The 14,301-nt window shown below is 40.0% G+C and overlaps 1 protein-coding gene across 1 annotated transcript in view; it reads left to right on the forward strand.

The window, feature by feature from the left end:
• Positions 1–14,301, forward strand: part of col22a1 (collagen, type XXII, alpha 1) — a 70,886-nt gene that overhangs the window by 35,525 nt on the left and 21,060 nt on the right. The window contains exons 18-41 of the mRNA XM_075449920.1: positions 51–104; positions 643–678; positions 1,301–1,330; positions 2,228–2,281; positions 2,438–2,491; positions 5,629–5,682; positions 6,654–6,707; positions 7,231–7,284; positions 7,413–7,466; positions 7,960–8,013; positions 8,141–8,185; positions 8,280–8,342; positions 8,627–8,680; positions 8,849–8,890; positions 8,999–9,031; positions 9,212–9,265; positions 9,715–9,768; positions 9,850–9,903; positions 9,995–10,048; positions 10,162–10,215; positions 10,641–10,745; positions 13,493–13,537; positions 14,029–14,106; positions 14,193–14,228. Of these exons, the coding sequence (XP_075306035.1) occupies positions 51–104; positions 643–678; positions 1,301–1,330; positions 2,228–2,281; positions 2,438–2,491; positions 5,629–5,682; positions 6,654–6,707; positions 7,231–7,284; positions 7,413–7,466; positions 7,960–8,013; positions 8,141–8,185; positions 8,280–8,342; positions 8,627–8,680; positions 8,849–8,890; positions 8,999–9,031; positions 9,212–9,265; positions 9,715–9,768; positions 9,850–9,903; positions 9,995–10,048; positions 10,162–10,215; positions 10,641–10,745; positions 13,493–13,537; positions 14,029–14,106; positions 14,193–14,228 (1,269 nt within the window). The remainder of the gene's footprint in view (positions 1–50; positions 105–642; positions 679–1,300; positions 1,331–2,227; positions 2,282–2,437; positions 2,492–5,628; positions 5,683–6,653; positions 6,708–7,230; positions 7,285–7,412; positions 7,467–7,959; positions 8,014–8,140; positions 8,186–8,279; positions 8,343–8,626; positions 8,681–8,848; positions 8,891–8,998; positions 9,032–9,211; positions 9,266–9,714; positions 9,769–9,849; positions 9,904–9,994; positions 10,049–10,161; positions 10,216–10,640; positions 10,746–13,492; positions 13,538–14,028; positions 14,107–14,192; positions 14,229–14,301) is intronic.

Here is a 14,301-nt window from a genome sequence, read left to right on the forward strand (position 1 = left end):
ACATACACTGCACTCCTTGAGTTGTGACCTTTATCATACATGTTTTTTAGGGTTTGAGAGGACTGGCTGGAGGATCCGGGCCGAATGGAATTAAAGGCGATAAGGTTTGCTCACCCGCCTGCTGTTCTGCATACAAAACATTATTTTCACTTGCCTTCAAATAATTTATAGAGGATATTGCCACAAGCATAACGTTAGGATGTTTGTGCTGATATAAATCATTTTAAAGGGCTATCATCAGAAGTTTCCCAGGCTACTGTCTGCCTTCTCCAGACATTCCTCTGTCTCCTCTGTGCTCCATCAAAGTCAGCCCACTCGTTTGTCTGAGAAATTAAAACACACAGTTCATTTGTCTGCCCGTGATTACTGCCTTTGATGCTTCTTCCAGTAATGCACACATGCTAACAATACCACACCCATGAGCATTCACTCAAGCACACACATGCATACAAAGAGGTGCTGTGGTACTTCACCCGCAAGTTTCACTTTCCTTTAGCCCACAATAACTACACGCTTTAACGTGACTCATCTCATGAATTATAGTTCCAGCTGTGTTATTACCATAATGCTCGAGGGGGCTGTTCCCTGAAGGTCTCAAGATTCTAATGAGGGGATATTTGTCCTTGTTGTGTGAACTCATAGGGGGAGAGAGGCCTTCCTGGATTACCAGGAGATGCGGTAAGTGCTAAAAACACTTCAAAAGGGCAGAGGAATAGCATCCTCAAGAACTCCCCCTTTTTTTTTTTTGATGGTGATGGAGAACACTGTGAAGCGATGTAATTAGAGAGAAGAGCAGCAGATTATTGCAGAAGCGATGGTAGTGCAGGTAATCATGGCCACAACTGTCCCGGTGAATGTTTTATTGCCAAAGTACGTTGAGGAGAGGCAGTCCTGTTTACCAGACCGAAGAAGCTGCAGTATATCACTGGGTCCATCTATGTAGGATGAAAAAAGAGCAGAACTAATTGAACTAAACAGCAAAGTTGAGCAGCACTGAAGTTGGTTCTACAAGCTGTTAAATCACAGGTGTAGTTTATTTCTCGCACGACTGTAAATGACACTTAATTAATATCTTTGGGTTTTGGATCAAACCCAAAAAAAGTATTTTGTTTTGAAGAGAAAACATCATCTTTTTACAGAAACTATATCGGTATTTATCTATGTATATGTGAAGAATATGTATAAACACTATTGCACAGTTTCCAGTTTTCTATCCTTAGGTTAGGCTAAATAAAAAAAAAGAATATACACTCATATGACAGTTACATCACAAGTTATTCTTTTTTTTATATAATTTCAGGTACACAGAGAAGGTCTGCAGGGTGGAAAGGTGAGTAATTGATCAAAAGTGAAATAGTTTATCATATTTTGATTAAAAGTAGATTTTAATGGCATGAGGTATTTTTAAAAAACATACAGTTTGGATATGTTTGTATCTCGGAGGTCTGCCCATATGCCTTATTTGTTTCTTAGAAACTTGATTCATTGAGTTGGGGGAGCTTACACCAATACATCCAGTCAACTTCTCATTTCAAGCCAAAGAAGCTCAAGTTACGAGAATTTGCATTTATGAGTTACAAAGTGGTCTGAAAATGCAAAAATTCTGGTCGACAAATTTGGTATTGGCCTCAGCTGACGAAGCAGCTGGAGAACTGCATCATTCTTGAGCTCATCAGAGAGTTCATGCAACCAGGCGTCAAGCTGCTGATTTCTGAATGCAGTACAGAAGTTCAGCACAATCGTGTTCAGGACTGGTGAATATAAGTATGTTTTAGATGCTATCACAACACCACAGTGGCAGTTGCTCTTCACTCATTAGATCAGCTTTTCATGCCAGATTTGTCTGTTTGGTTGATGTTCGCTGGTAACAAATCAACAGATGCATTATCCGATCACCCGATGAGTACTTTTTGTATGCGTCTGCCGTTTTTTTACCGATTTTTACCAAGTCCTTCTTAGATAGTTCTGTGAAACAAGTCAGCTGGTGCGGCAGGTTAGCACTGGCCCCCCAACAGAAACATCCGGCTGATGGTGGGCCAACGTTTTGGTGCCTTGCCAAAGGACGTTTTGGCTTGTGGACTCACAGCTGCCCCCATAACGGGAACTTCTGTAGATACGTCAGGTTGATTAGAAAAGACTGGCCCATTCCACTAAATTCTGATGTGATGTTTAACATGTGTGAGGTGGATCTTTATGAAAACAGGTGATACATACTAATTTGTTTCAGGGAGAAACTGGGCCTCCTGGGCCCCCAGGAGCAGAAGGCCCCCCAGGACCTCCCGTAAGGATTCTGATTTATTACTTTCATGCTGATGATTAGCTTTTGATGTGTTAATGCTGAGGAAAAGCCATCTGTTTTGATGTAATCCAAAGCAGTTTATTGAAATCTCAGTCATGCTATATGGATGGATTCTGACAGTGATGGTTTATTCTTCAGGGCCTTCCTGGTCAGCAAGGTCCACCTGGTAACCCTGGAGAGTTTGGCCTAAGGGTAAGGATCTCATTATGTCAGGACACTGTCTGAATATGGTTGACTTGAAAGGTAGTTTTCACATGAGGATGACTTTTTGAGATGCACGTAAATCCACAGTGAAGCCTCAACAAAAAAGGAGCTTGACTGTATCATTTGTTTCTGTTTAGTCTAACATCATTAACAATGTGATTGGCCAAATGACTGAATAAAGTTAGTTTAAACCATAAGGTGTTACTCTGCCGCTCAGTCTGATGGTACCTCATAAAAATCATCATCAGTCAAAAATATCATTTCAAGCATGGCGCATCTTTCAAATGGAATATTTATTTTGTGCCTTCATCATGTTCTGTGTCATTTTCAGATTGGGCTGGATTCCTCAACTCAATAAACTATGTAGGGCATGCCACAATGTTTTGGTCATCTTAATTTTCGTAGTTTTTCATGCCAAAACCTAACCAAGTGGTTTTTAATGTCTAAACCCGATCAAGTTATTTCGATCAAAGCAAAAAGTGAGGGAAACTGCAGATGAACAGCTGGAGGAAATAAAAGTGAAACAAAATAAAGTTTGGAAAGTACAGAGCTGGATGGTCAGACTTGGGCTTTCTAGATGACCAGAACAACACAAACACTCCAACTTCTCTTTTTGCCTCTTATAATGAAAAAGATCTGCACATTTGTTATGTTTCTTCATGTCTATGTGCACATTCGTAACAGTTTCACAAGTTTCCACTTGACTGGATGGGAAAGTGGCATCCGTTAAACACTGCTCCAGGGGCATCTAACTGTGATGTCTGATCAGCCATGAACTTATTCCGAACACTTGGCCTTATTGGGTAACCCAGGTTATCTATAGAGCTGCTGCCTATTGAGTTCGTGTTTAGCAATAGCTTAGCATCTTATTATCCTGGTAAAGCAGGTGGGATCTGTGGAGAACCCAGGAAGATGGTTCTGCCTGGAGGGCTCAGTTTAGGGCCAGAAAGCTCCCCAGCTTCAAGGGTACATTAGTTTTCTTCTGTCATTCCTTTGCAAAATGCAGAAGTGGCTAATACCTTTCTGTTATCATTCAGTATATTTCATTGAGCATATGAGGGAATCTGTTTGCCGACCAAAGTAAGTCCAACTCCGCTACAATAGGTGGCAAAATGCTCTTTGCAGCTTGATGGTTTCCAGTTCACCAATTAAACTACAGGCCAAAACAAATGGCAGTTTAGCTGGTGGCAAATTACCAAGAGGTCTCGCAGTAAATTGGTCGGCTCAACATTTCATACGTTCTGTGCACTTTTCTTTTTTAACAAATGAAATGCATGCCGAATTTTGTGGTTGCTCTCTGCTGTTACAGTCTTCTAAATCTTCTTCTGTGTTCTGGATTCATACTTTTGGGTCACAACCCATGAATGGAACTGTGGCCTTTGCACTACACGCATAAGCCAACTTTAGTTCCACTGAATGCATGCATGCAGGAGTCATTTTGGGTGCGTTAGTCCAAAATTAGCTTGAGTACAATTCAAGCAAGGCTACGTGTTTACATTTAATTTTGATCATACCATTTTATTTGGACCACAACAAAAATTAAATATTTTCTAAACTCAGTAACATTATGACAAAAATGACAAAAAACAGTCATTCGTTAATTAATTAGCTCAACGTTAAAAGCTGATTTTCTGGAGAATATCTTTGCAAGAAACAAAAAAAATTTGAAAATAATATTTGTTGTCTTTGAATACTTGAATAACTGGAGGCTTACACATTTTCCCTAAATGATTTATTTCTTGTTCTAGCTACTCATGGTTGATGCTGCATACTGTATGTTATCATCGCTTTGCAGAATTACAAAAATTGTCCCTAGATTTGTTCTTCCAAGACATTTGCAAATTTAGTGACCTCCATTTCCCTTATCCTTTGGGAGCACTTAACTTCTCATTAGCACTGTGTTGGAACCAACATCTGCAGCTGCTCAGTTGGGCTACAGAGTCAAGCCAAACCTCCTCTGGCAACAAGTGAAACGCTTTGAACACCAGACTTTACTTTGTCCAGAGCTTCTCAGAAATTGAGGGATTTGTAGTTTACCAAAATAAATGAAGCAGTCATGCTTCATTACATGTAGAGAATACAAATTTGTGTGGCTTTAGGTTTTATTTTTATTTAGTTAGTTTACTTTTCTTTTTTTTAGGGTCTCTGGTGGTCCTGCTGAGATATTTTTCTGCTCCATGGGATGAAAAAAAAAGATAGCTTGATTTATTTTCTTAGGTTTAGGGTTGTTTTACCTCTATCAAAGGTGAACAGAAGTATAGTGTGTGTGTGTGTGTGTGTGTGTGTGTGTGTGTGTGTGTGTGTGTGGATGAGAGGAAGAGTGTTTGAAGATAGGTTGTGAGCTATGATAAGAGAGTGGTTTGCACAGCTGTAGGTCTCCAGTGTTGTATGGTTTGCTTGAGGCTGAGTCTCTCTCACCTTTACTCCTGCAAACTTTAGATGTACTAAAGATATATATTTTTTTAAATGCGGGATTTAGAGATAACTTGATTTACCATAGCTTGTTGGCTGAATTCCACTGGAGCCCAAAGTTGCAACCAGAATTGGTCTTTTTTGCTAGCTTTGTACGTTAGCTGTAGCATGACTTTTGCTGTTTGTTTTTTCTATTCTAATGGAATTTATTTGCTGTCTTGATTAGCTGAAATATGTAGCCTATATGATGAAATTGTTCAGTTTCAGAAAACAGCAGAAATATTCTTATTAAATTTAACTTTAACTTTAGCTGTTGCTTTAGCAAGAACTGGTCATGGCTACAGCAGCAACTAGCCTTAAGTTCATTAACAGTTTGTCGCATTGCTTCAGCATTTGCTGTCTAGATAGCTTCTAGAGCCTTCTGATTTATTTTTATTGTGTTCAACAGATGCGAAAATGATTCTTTTTAATTTTTATTAATATTATTATTATTATTATTATTATTATTATAGCGTTTTGCCTTTGCAGGGCACATCAACTCAAAATGACAGACTCAAGAGCTTACTAACTTCTTGCCAAAACATTTGATAAGTTACTTTCTTTAAAGCTGTACTCAAACTCACCTCTGTGGCTTTGACACTGAATAAATGTGCACCTTATGTACTGAATGTTTTCATGTTTAGTCTTTAATCCTACTACATGTTTTCTTCCAGGGAAAGAAAGGTGAAAATGGGTTGGCAGGAATAGATGGACTTCCTGGACCTCCTGTAAGAATCTTTTCTTTTTTTCTCTCTCTTTATTGACCAAATGTGAAATACAGTTGGAAACACCAGTAGGGCATTCAGAGTATTTCAGAGTGTATCTACTGAAATGTGATGTGCATTGATCAGTCATGCCAGAAGGTGCAACATTATTCAAAATAAGTATGTTCTAGAGGTGCGTTGTCATTCATTTTGTGAGATCTTTACAAATATGCTTCTTCTTCTTTTTTTAATGATTTTGTATGGTGCATATGATCCCAGGGTGATTTAACGTATCCCAGATTTCCCTTCACATACTGCTATTGTCTGCTGGATAGAACACGGTGATGGCTAATTTATTGGTGAAAGATAAAATGTCCTAAAAAGCCTCTGGACTAATGCTACGTGTCAGGGAATAGGAGAAAGGTGAATAAAGCCTCAACATACCACGACATGTTGCCTCATATCAATGACAGAAATGTCACAACTAATTTAATACTTTACATAGTTTCTTAAAATTATAAGCTGAAAATGATGTTTTATCAAAAGCATTTTTACTACTTTAACTGTCGTGTGTTATGTAAATAGTATATGAATACATAGCTCATGTTGAAGCAGAATAGGATTCATTTTAACACTAAAAATCACTCACTACTTGATGTTACCAACATAGTTATTGCTCTCTCAAAGGTGGCTTATTGTAAGTGTTAATAGAATAAACAGCCTACTTTAAAACCATAAGGTTGTGTCAATTAATTTTCCAAATTGCTCCCAAGAGCAAAATAGGAATACCCGTGTCCAATTGAGTGAGCTGGAAACAGTATGAAATACCCCCATCTAGTGGACAATAACGCTTAATGCTACAGATATACACTGCGTGTTCTGAGTGTCCACATCCAACCCTTTTTGGCTCATGTTTGAAACATTGGCATAATGTGTTTTTATTTGAGTGTTTGATTATTGGAAGCACATTTTCACCGATGTCTTTTATTTCAAAGGGTCCACAGGGTCCACCGGGGGCACCAGGAAGCAAGGGAGAAGTTGGGGCACGAGTAAGTGATGACCTGTTATCACAACATTGTAGTCATTGCTAAGCTCGTGTTAAACATGTGGATTTTTTTTTTTTCCTTGAGTTAAGTTGGTGTTATGTATTTTTATTACCTTAGTTTTTAGTTTGCCGATGTTCACTGTTGTTCCTTACACCGTAATTAATGTTAATTAACATGGTCATAGATGTTAAAGATAACCATAATCTCTGAGTGAGGTTAATGGATATTTGTGAGAAATATATTTTTGTTTACTTTTGCCTATATCGAGGACTTGTGTTAGTTGGAATAGACAGTCGGGGATATTTACGGTAGGTTAAAGTGTTTAAAAGTGTCTGTGTAAATCTGATAGTAATAAGATGTCAAATGTGAAACGGGACATTGAGTGAATTTTGTATATGTTTGTATAAAATGGTTAATGGAAAATAAAAAGTTCGAAAAAAAAAACATGTGGATTTAACGTGGCAACCAATAAATCTCTGCCACAAAGTATTAAGCGTCTTGACATACCTCTACTGCCTTTTTGAAGGGTCTACCTGGGGAATTTGGAAGGGGAGGTAAACCAGGAGAGCCAGGGAAAAGTGTGAGTTGACCTTCTAATTCCTAAATCAGACCATCTTTTGTTGTTTATGATACTTTTGCTTTTATGTGTTCAGGTGCTCTTTTTTTCCCCCTCACTAAACGTCAATGACTTTCTCATGATCTTTGAAGGGTACTCCTGGCACAGATGGTCTGGATGGTCTTCCTGGAAATGACGGTGCCATGGTCAGTATGACCCTTAAATTTGAAGTGTCTGCCTATAATTTAAAGCTCCACCAGTCAAACATTTTGGATGAAATATGGGTTTAGCTTATAGCATCAAGTTACCACCTGCAACTTGATAAGTTAGCTGCGGATCTCGCGACTCAATACCCAGATGAAGTTGACAGATGTTGGTAAATATAAAGCCAAAGGCCGGGAAAGTTTGGGGGCAATTGGAGCGCATGAAGAAAAAACCCATGCAGACACTGAAACAACAGATAAACTCCACACAGAAAGGCCTCAGCCAACCAGTAGCTTCCGACCCAAAACTTTCTTATGGTGACATAACAAGGCAAACCATTTTCGGGTAAAATTAAGTTGTGCATTCACTCTTCACCTCATACAGGTCACACGGGTACTGTAAATATTCATTCATTTCATCTGTCTGTCTCAATGTTTTGGCCTGATTGAGGGTTTGAAAGGATGATTTCTTAAAGGTAATCTTGTGTCTTTGAAGGGGCCCATTGGAGAGCGTGGGGCAGATGGTTTTCCTGGCAAGCCCGGACATAAGGTACTGCCACTGAAATCTTACTCAGAAACACACATGGAATGACTGAAGACATGATGTATGCCACCTATGAAGTAGCATGTGCATTTTCCATATGCAAAGCTGACATTTTGATGGGTCTTCTCCCCAGGGCGACCAAGGGCCTCCCGGACCAAGAGGTCCTCATGGGGAGCGAGTGAGTTCACACCACACTTTTTTGTTTGGTTGATAATTTGCATAGAAATGGAAACATATTTTATAAAGTCATGTGGGTTTTCTTTATCTTTTAGGGAGAAGCTGGTGCGCCTGGGCAACCAGGTACTGATGGTGCAAGAGGAGATAGGGGTTTTCCGGTAGGTTTGGCAAAGCTTCTTAGAGCTTTTTATCATTTTAATTTGCTTAATTTCTGATTTACCTCCCCACATCTGCATAGGCAAATGTCATCGCCTGAGCATATTATATATTAAGTGGTAGATTTGTTGTAAAAAAACAACAGTGGTCTCTGATTGGGTAGGGTAATCACCTCCAGGGGCTGCAGGATGACCCCAAGTCAAAATCTACTTCTGCCTGTATTAATATCCACATATGTTGTGTGATGTGTTTAAAACTTTCCTTGGTTTTGCCTTCTTTTTCATAGGGAGAAAGAGGAGTGGGGGGACCAGTTGGGTCAAAAGGTGATAAGGGTGACCAGGTAAATAATAAATAAGGATTTAAAAGGTGGAATTAATGACTTTTTGCATATCCCGCAGTGTTTGTGGAGATCCAAAGTCATCCCTGTGTTTCAGTAATGGCTACCCTGTAGTATGAGTTGTAATGATGTAATTAGCATACAAGCTAAACATATTGTGTCCTGCCTCAGGGTGAAGTGGGAGCAAGGGGACTGCCTGGAATTCCAGGAAATGTAAGTGAAATTTCTGCTGTGTCTCAGCATTTCCAGCGGTGTGTCATACCCTTACTGGACTTAACATTCGGTTCAGATGGGGTAAATCGTCATATATTGTGTTCACAGGTTGCAAATGTCATCCCTGAGCCCGGTGAACCTGTAAGTACACTTTATCTATCATACTGACAAAACTGCATTATAAGATAAGGCAGTTCTAGGAATATCTCTATAAGCTTTTGTTTATATTCAGGGTTAGGTTTTTTATTTGAAGCAGATATTTGTTTCGTTGATAACCCCATGCTTTCACTTCTCTTCTAATGCCTTTGTTCTTACCTTCAGGGGAAGCCTGGAGAGAAAGGAGAAAAGGGGGACCAAGGGAAACCAGGAGAGATGGTGAGGATTATTATTCATTTTGTTTTACTGTGATACTCTCCTTTGATGTAAATCTGGCAATACACTCAGGCATCCACTAGATGTCAGTAGAGATTTTATAACACAATGAAGCTGCTCTGAGCTCATTGAACTCTCCTTGATTGGTTGAGTTCATTAAACTCTTCTAGACACAATGTTCTGACCTGGTTTTCAACTCCCTTTGGTGCATAGATGGAAAGTATATTTAGCTGAGCAGAGATTTCTTAGAAGGTTTGGTAATTTCACTTTGAAATATAAAGCATAAAAACTATAAATTATGTACTGCACAACAGCATGTTTCAGTTGTATTATTTTCAGTATATTAAGTCAATATTTCTGATGTTTATATTTGATATCTCTTTTTTTGGAGCTGTGTACAGCTTAGTGTACAATGTTTAAATTAATTTTGGACTTGTGTGTCTTCTCTAAAGGGCCAAAGAGGGTTACCTGGTGAACAAGGTTTTAAGGGGCTACCTGGACTACCTGTAAGAAGCTTGTAATACCTCTACTCCTTTATTCCCAGTCATTTTGAGTGGTATAAGTCTGATTAGCTGCTTATATTTCAGGGTCCAAAGGGTGACACTGGACTCACAGGAGAGACGGGACGTGTTGGAGACCCTGTAAGTTATTGGATTTACATTAATGAGATTTGCCTCATGGTGGAGATGTTCAATTTTTTAAAAACTGTAATGGCTTCTGCGTTTCTCCCAGGGTCCACCTGGCCTAGCAGGTCCTCAGGGTACCCGTGGATTACCAGGAAGTGTGGTAGGTTTTTCCTAAACCTTGCAGTCAGTTTAAAACCTACCTGCATTCGCTGTATCTCTCTACTGAACTTGTTTGTTAGCTCCACTAAGCGCCAGTCACCAACTGTTTTTTAGGGCATACCAGGGATCATTGGGCCTCCTGGTCCAGCTGGACAAAGAGGAGACAAGGTCAGTGATCTCATTTTAAAATCCATTGGTATATTTGGTATTTTGGTTGGATGTGCTTTTCAAGGTATTCACATTATGTTGAGAATGAATTTTGAAGGGCAGATAGAAAATAGGACTGCATGGAGGAGAGTGTCCTTGCATGTCCTTAATTATTGTACCAGTCTTTTATTTCCTTTCAGTCATGCAGCAGCAATGCAGAGCACCTTTACTGTCGAGTGGCTTGTTTCACTTTACTGCATTTTGTTTTTCTCCTTAAGATACCAATACACAGGGCATTATACATATCAGTTTAGTGTCTGCAAAAAGAGCATTACACAAAGAGTTTGTTTTGATTGTAATAGTATGAAATCCATCATGAAAATGAGAAAATACACTGTTGTTGTAGTTTGTGGATAAAAAACTTTTTTTTTTAAATGCATTTTTAGGGTGAACAAGGTAAACCAGGACAATCTGGTCCACAAGGCCCATCTGGAGAGCCTGGTGTGATTGGACCTCCTGGATCACCAGGGAAAGGAAAAGATGGGCAAAATGTAAGATAAATATTCTCTTTATTCTAAATGTAAAGTTTAGTATAATGTATAGAACTAAAGTGAATTCACTCCTTTGCAACATTAGTTGAATGTTGAATGAATGTTGAATGTCAACTTAAAGTAATTGTATTCGTTGTAAGGTGAACGATCAGTTTTAGCTTTTATGTTTGATTAAAAACTAACAAGGGTGGAATGCCCTCTCCGGGTCGGGAATGAGATCCTTCCCCAAGTGGAGGAGTTCAAGTATCTCGGTGTCTTGTTCACGAGTGAGGGACGAATGGAGCAGGAGATTTACCGAGATCGCGAATACAAGCGGCCGAAATGAGTTTCCTCCGCAGGGTGTCTGGGCTCTCCCTTAGAGATAGGGTGAGAAGCTCGGTCATCCGGGAGGGGCTCGGAGTAGAACCGCTGCTCCTCCGCATCCAGAGGAGTCAGATGAGGTGGCTCGGGCATCTGGTTAGGATGCCTCCTGGACGCCTCCCCGGTGAGGTGTTCCGGGCCCGTCCCACTGGGAGGAGGCCCCGGGGAAGACCCAGGACACGTTGGAGAGATTATGTTTCTCGGCTGGCCTGGGAACGCCTCGGGGTCCCCCCAGAAGAGCTGGAGGAAATGGCCGGGGACAGGGACGTATGGGTTTCCCCCGCGACCCGATCCCCTGACAAGCGGAAGATGATGGATGGATGGATGGACTTTAGAGCAGGGCTTCAACGTTTTTCAGGCCAGGGACCCCCAAACTGATGGAGAGTTGGAGCAGGGACCCCCCTACTATTTATATGGCATACAATTGTATTTTATATTTAACGGGGCCTAGTGCCGTGTATAAACATAGCTACTCTGTTATTGTACTAAGCTATTCAAATAATACACAGGTTAATATATTCATGTTTTTATTTTAAACATGTGCAAGGTACAGGGTGGCCGTGCCACTGCCATTTATAAACAAACATCTTGCATACAACACTGAGCTGTTCAAATAATCCACAGATTTTAACTTTAAACATGCATGTAGATGGGACAATGAATCCTCAAACCATCTGTGGATGGCACACGTTTGCACACAATTTGTGAGAAAAAACTGTTTGAAAAGAAAAAAAAAAAAAAAAGAAATGTTAAAAATTGTCTTATCAACCAAAGATTTCGCGACCCCCCTGCAGTACCTCTGCGGACCCCCTGGTGAAGACCTCTGCTTTAGAGTCACTGTTTTGAAATTAATGGCTCAACTGCAACTTTGTCTTGGGAAGAAAAAAGTCAACGCACTTTTCATTGCTGAGGTTCACGTCACAGTTTTGATGCGCGTTAGATAGCGACCATGTTGGAATATTCCACTTCAGTCAATTTTTTTGCTGAAAAAACTGAAAAACATCTTGTCAGTCAGTATTTTTGTACATCTGAAGGCTTTCACTGTCCTTTATTTGAATGTCATCTCTCCAACACCTTCTTCACTTACAAAAGCCCATATCTTCCCATGTTCTTGTTCTCTGGCAACATCAAATCTATAAGAAAAGAAAGCAAGGGCAGGATTTTTTCTTGGATGTTTGGCATTAATATTGGTGAAGTAAAGTGTCCCTCGTGCACGACTGTTATTTAACCCAAATTTCCACGGGTAATCCCAGAGTGACATCATTTAAGGTGGATCGCCACCGCAGCTAGCTCTAACTCAGCTCTGATTGGTGGTTTATTGTTTTTCTAAACCACTGTTTATTGATTGTTGTTACAAATCCACATATTTTCAGTCTATCTTCCATAATCCTTTTCCATCTCTTTTTAAGTCTAATTTTTTTTCATGTCCTCTATTTATTCATTTTTTTACGATGCAGTTCTGGTGTGGACAGATCATTTTTGGATCAGAATCAGAATCGGAAATAACATGTGTTGTCAATACGATTTCAAAGGTCACAAGTTTTGTGTGTCAGCGTTCACAGTTTTTTTTTTTTACATGTCTTTACCAAATTACTCATAATGAGGGAAAAGCATTTTTTTGCTCATCAAAATTATACCGGTGTTCATTATTAGGCTTATGGTGCAACAGGCAGGTTTACGATACTAGTAACGTTTATGTAGAAGCATGTAGGAGCAAGATCTTCAAAGAAAAAATGAAAAAGATTGAAACTTCAAATTGAATTTAGGAGCGAATGTATCCGGTTGTTTGTCTTGTTCAGAATTTCTCCATTTTCAACTGAATTTTCGCACCTATGTCTCATGAAATGCAATAAGTTTATTGAGCACATGTTTCCACAGAATTCTTTGTATAAATAGTTCTGTTATCATCCTTTTATTCAACACCATCTTTTCACCAGTGAATCCAAGTGATGAGAAGCAACATTTTAATGTGTGTTCCTGTCATCTGCAGCTGGGCCTCTGAACACCATCTTGTGTTGCACATGTGTTCATGCTTGTAAACATCCCCTTTGAATTGCAGAGCCACAAGGTAACACGAGCAGCCGTACGGGACGTAAACAAGCCTGAGTAGGCACATTTTTGTTGTGCAGCTCAACATGTTCCTCCATGATTTTTCACCACCGCCAGACATGTGGCCCAGTTGCTGACGAGGCAGGAGCAAACAGGAAGGACATTGTTAAGACATATCACATTAAAGCAGGGGCACAAACAGATCTGGCTCGCAGCGGTTCTGTTTTTTACTGCTGCCAGGTGCGGCTGGGAGGCCTCGCCACAGTCACGTGTGCAGAGTGTTTATTCAAAAAAGGTGTAAGCAAGAAATTTGATTGTTTTCATTTGTGGTATTACAGGGAGAATCGGGACCACAGGGAATTCAAGGACCCCCGGGACCAAAGGTAATGCGATTCAGAAACTTTCAAGAGCTTTCAAGGTTGCGTGAGGCGTTTTTTTTGTTTAGTTTTTTTTTCTAATCACGCGCAGGTGCTCGTTTGTTTCTGTGAAAAACGTTTTCCTTCTGGCATGGATGAGAAAAACAATTCATTCTTTTTGTTGGACGCACCAAAAGCAATTTCTGTGTCCACTGCTCTGTGACCGCCGCTCTGATTATTGCTGCCTCTTTGCTGTGAGAAGTTTGATGTCGAGGGCAACCAATGGCTGAGGCTAAACAGGGGCATTTGCTGAATTTACAGTGTCAAATTGCTCACCCTCATCACTGCTACATTTTCTCTCCTGAGCTCTGCAGATTAAGTTTTTTTTCTTTTCTCCCCATCATAGATAATCAGTCATGTCGGAATGTGCCGAACCAGACTCCTAATCAAACATCACAGCTAAATGATGCTATTTTAAGGAGGACGAGGAAGTAACCTTTGCTTCCCTTTCTTTCCAGGGACTACAGGGCTCACGTGGTCTGCCCGGGTTACCTGGGGACAGGGGTCCTCCAGGAGAAGGCAAAGAGGGACCACTAGTATGAACATCATTGGTTTCCATATTGATCCTCATCCAGTTCATTTAATTTCAGTTAGCTAAACTTGACCATGCTTATCTTGACAGGGACCTGCAGGGAAGAATGGGGAACCAGGACCTGGGGTAACTATTTGCCTGAAAAATAACATAAAATACATCTGTGTTTTTCAGTCGTTTACTTCATTGTATGTGCATT

This window comes from Odontesthes bonariensis, chromosome 18, assembly GCF_027942865.1.
Source record: "Odontesthes bonariensis isolate fOdoBon6 chromosome 18, fOdoBon6.hap1, whole genome shotgun sequence".
Lineage (NCBI taxonomy): Eukaryota > Metazoa > Chordata > Actinopteri > Atheriniformes > Atherinopsidae > Odontesthes > Odontesthes bonariensis.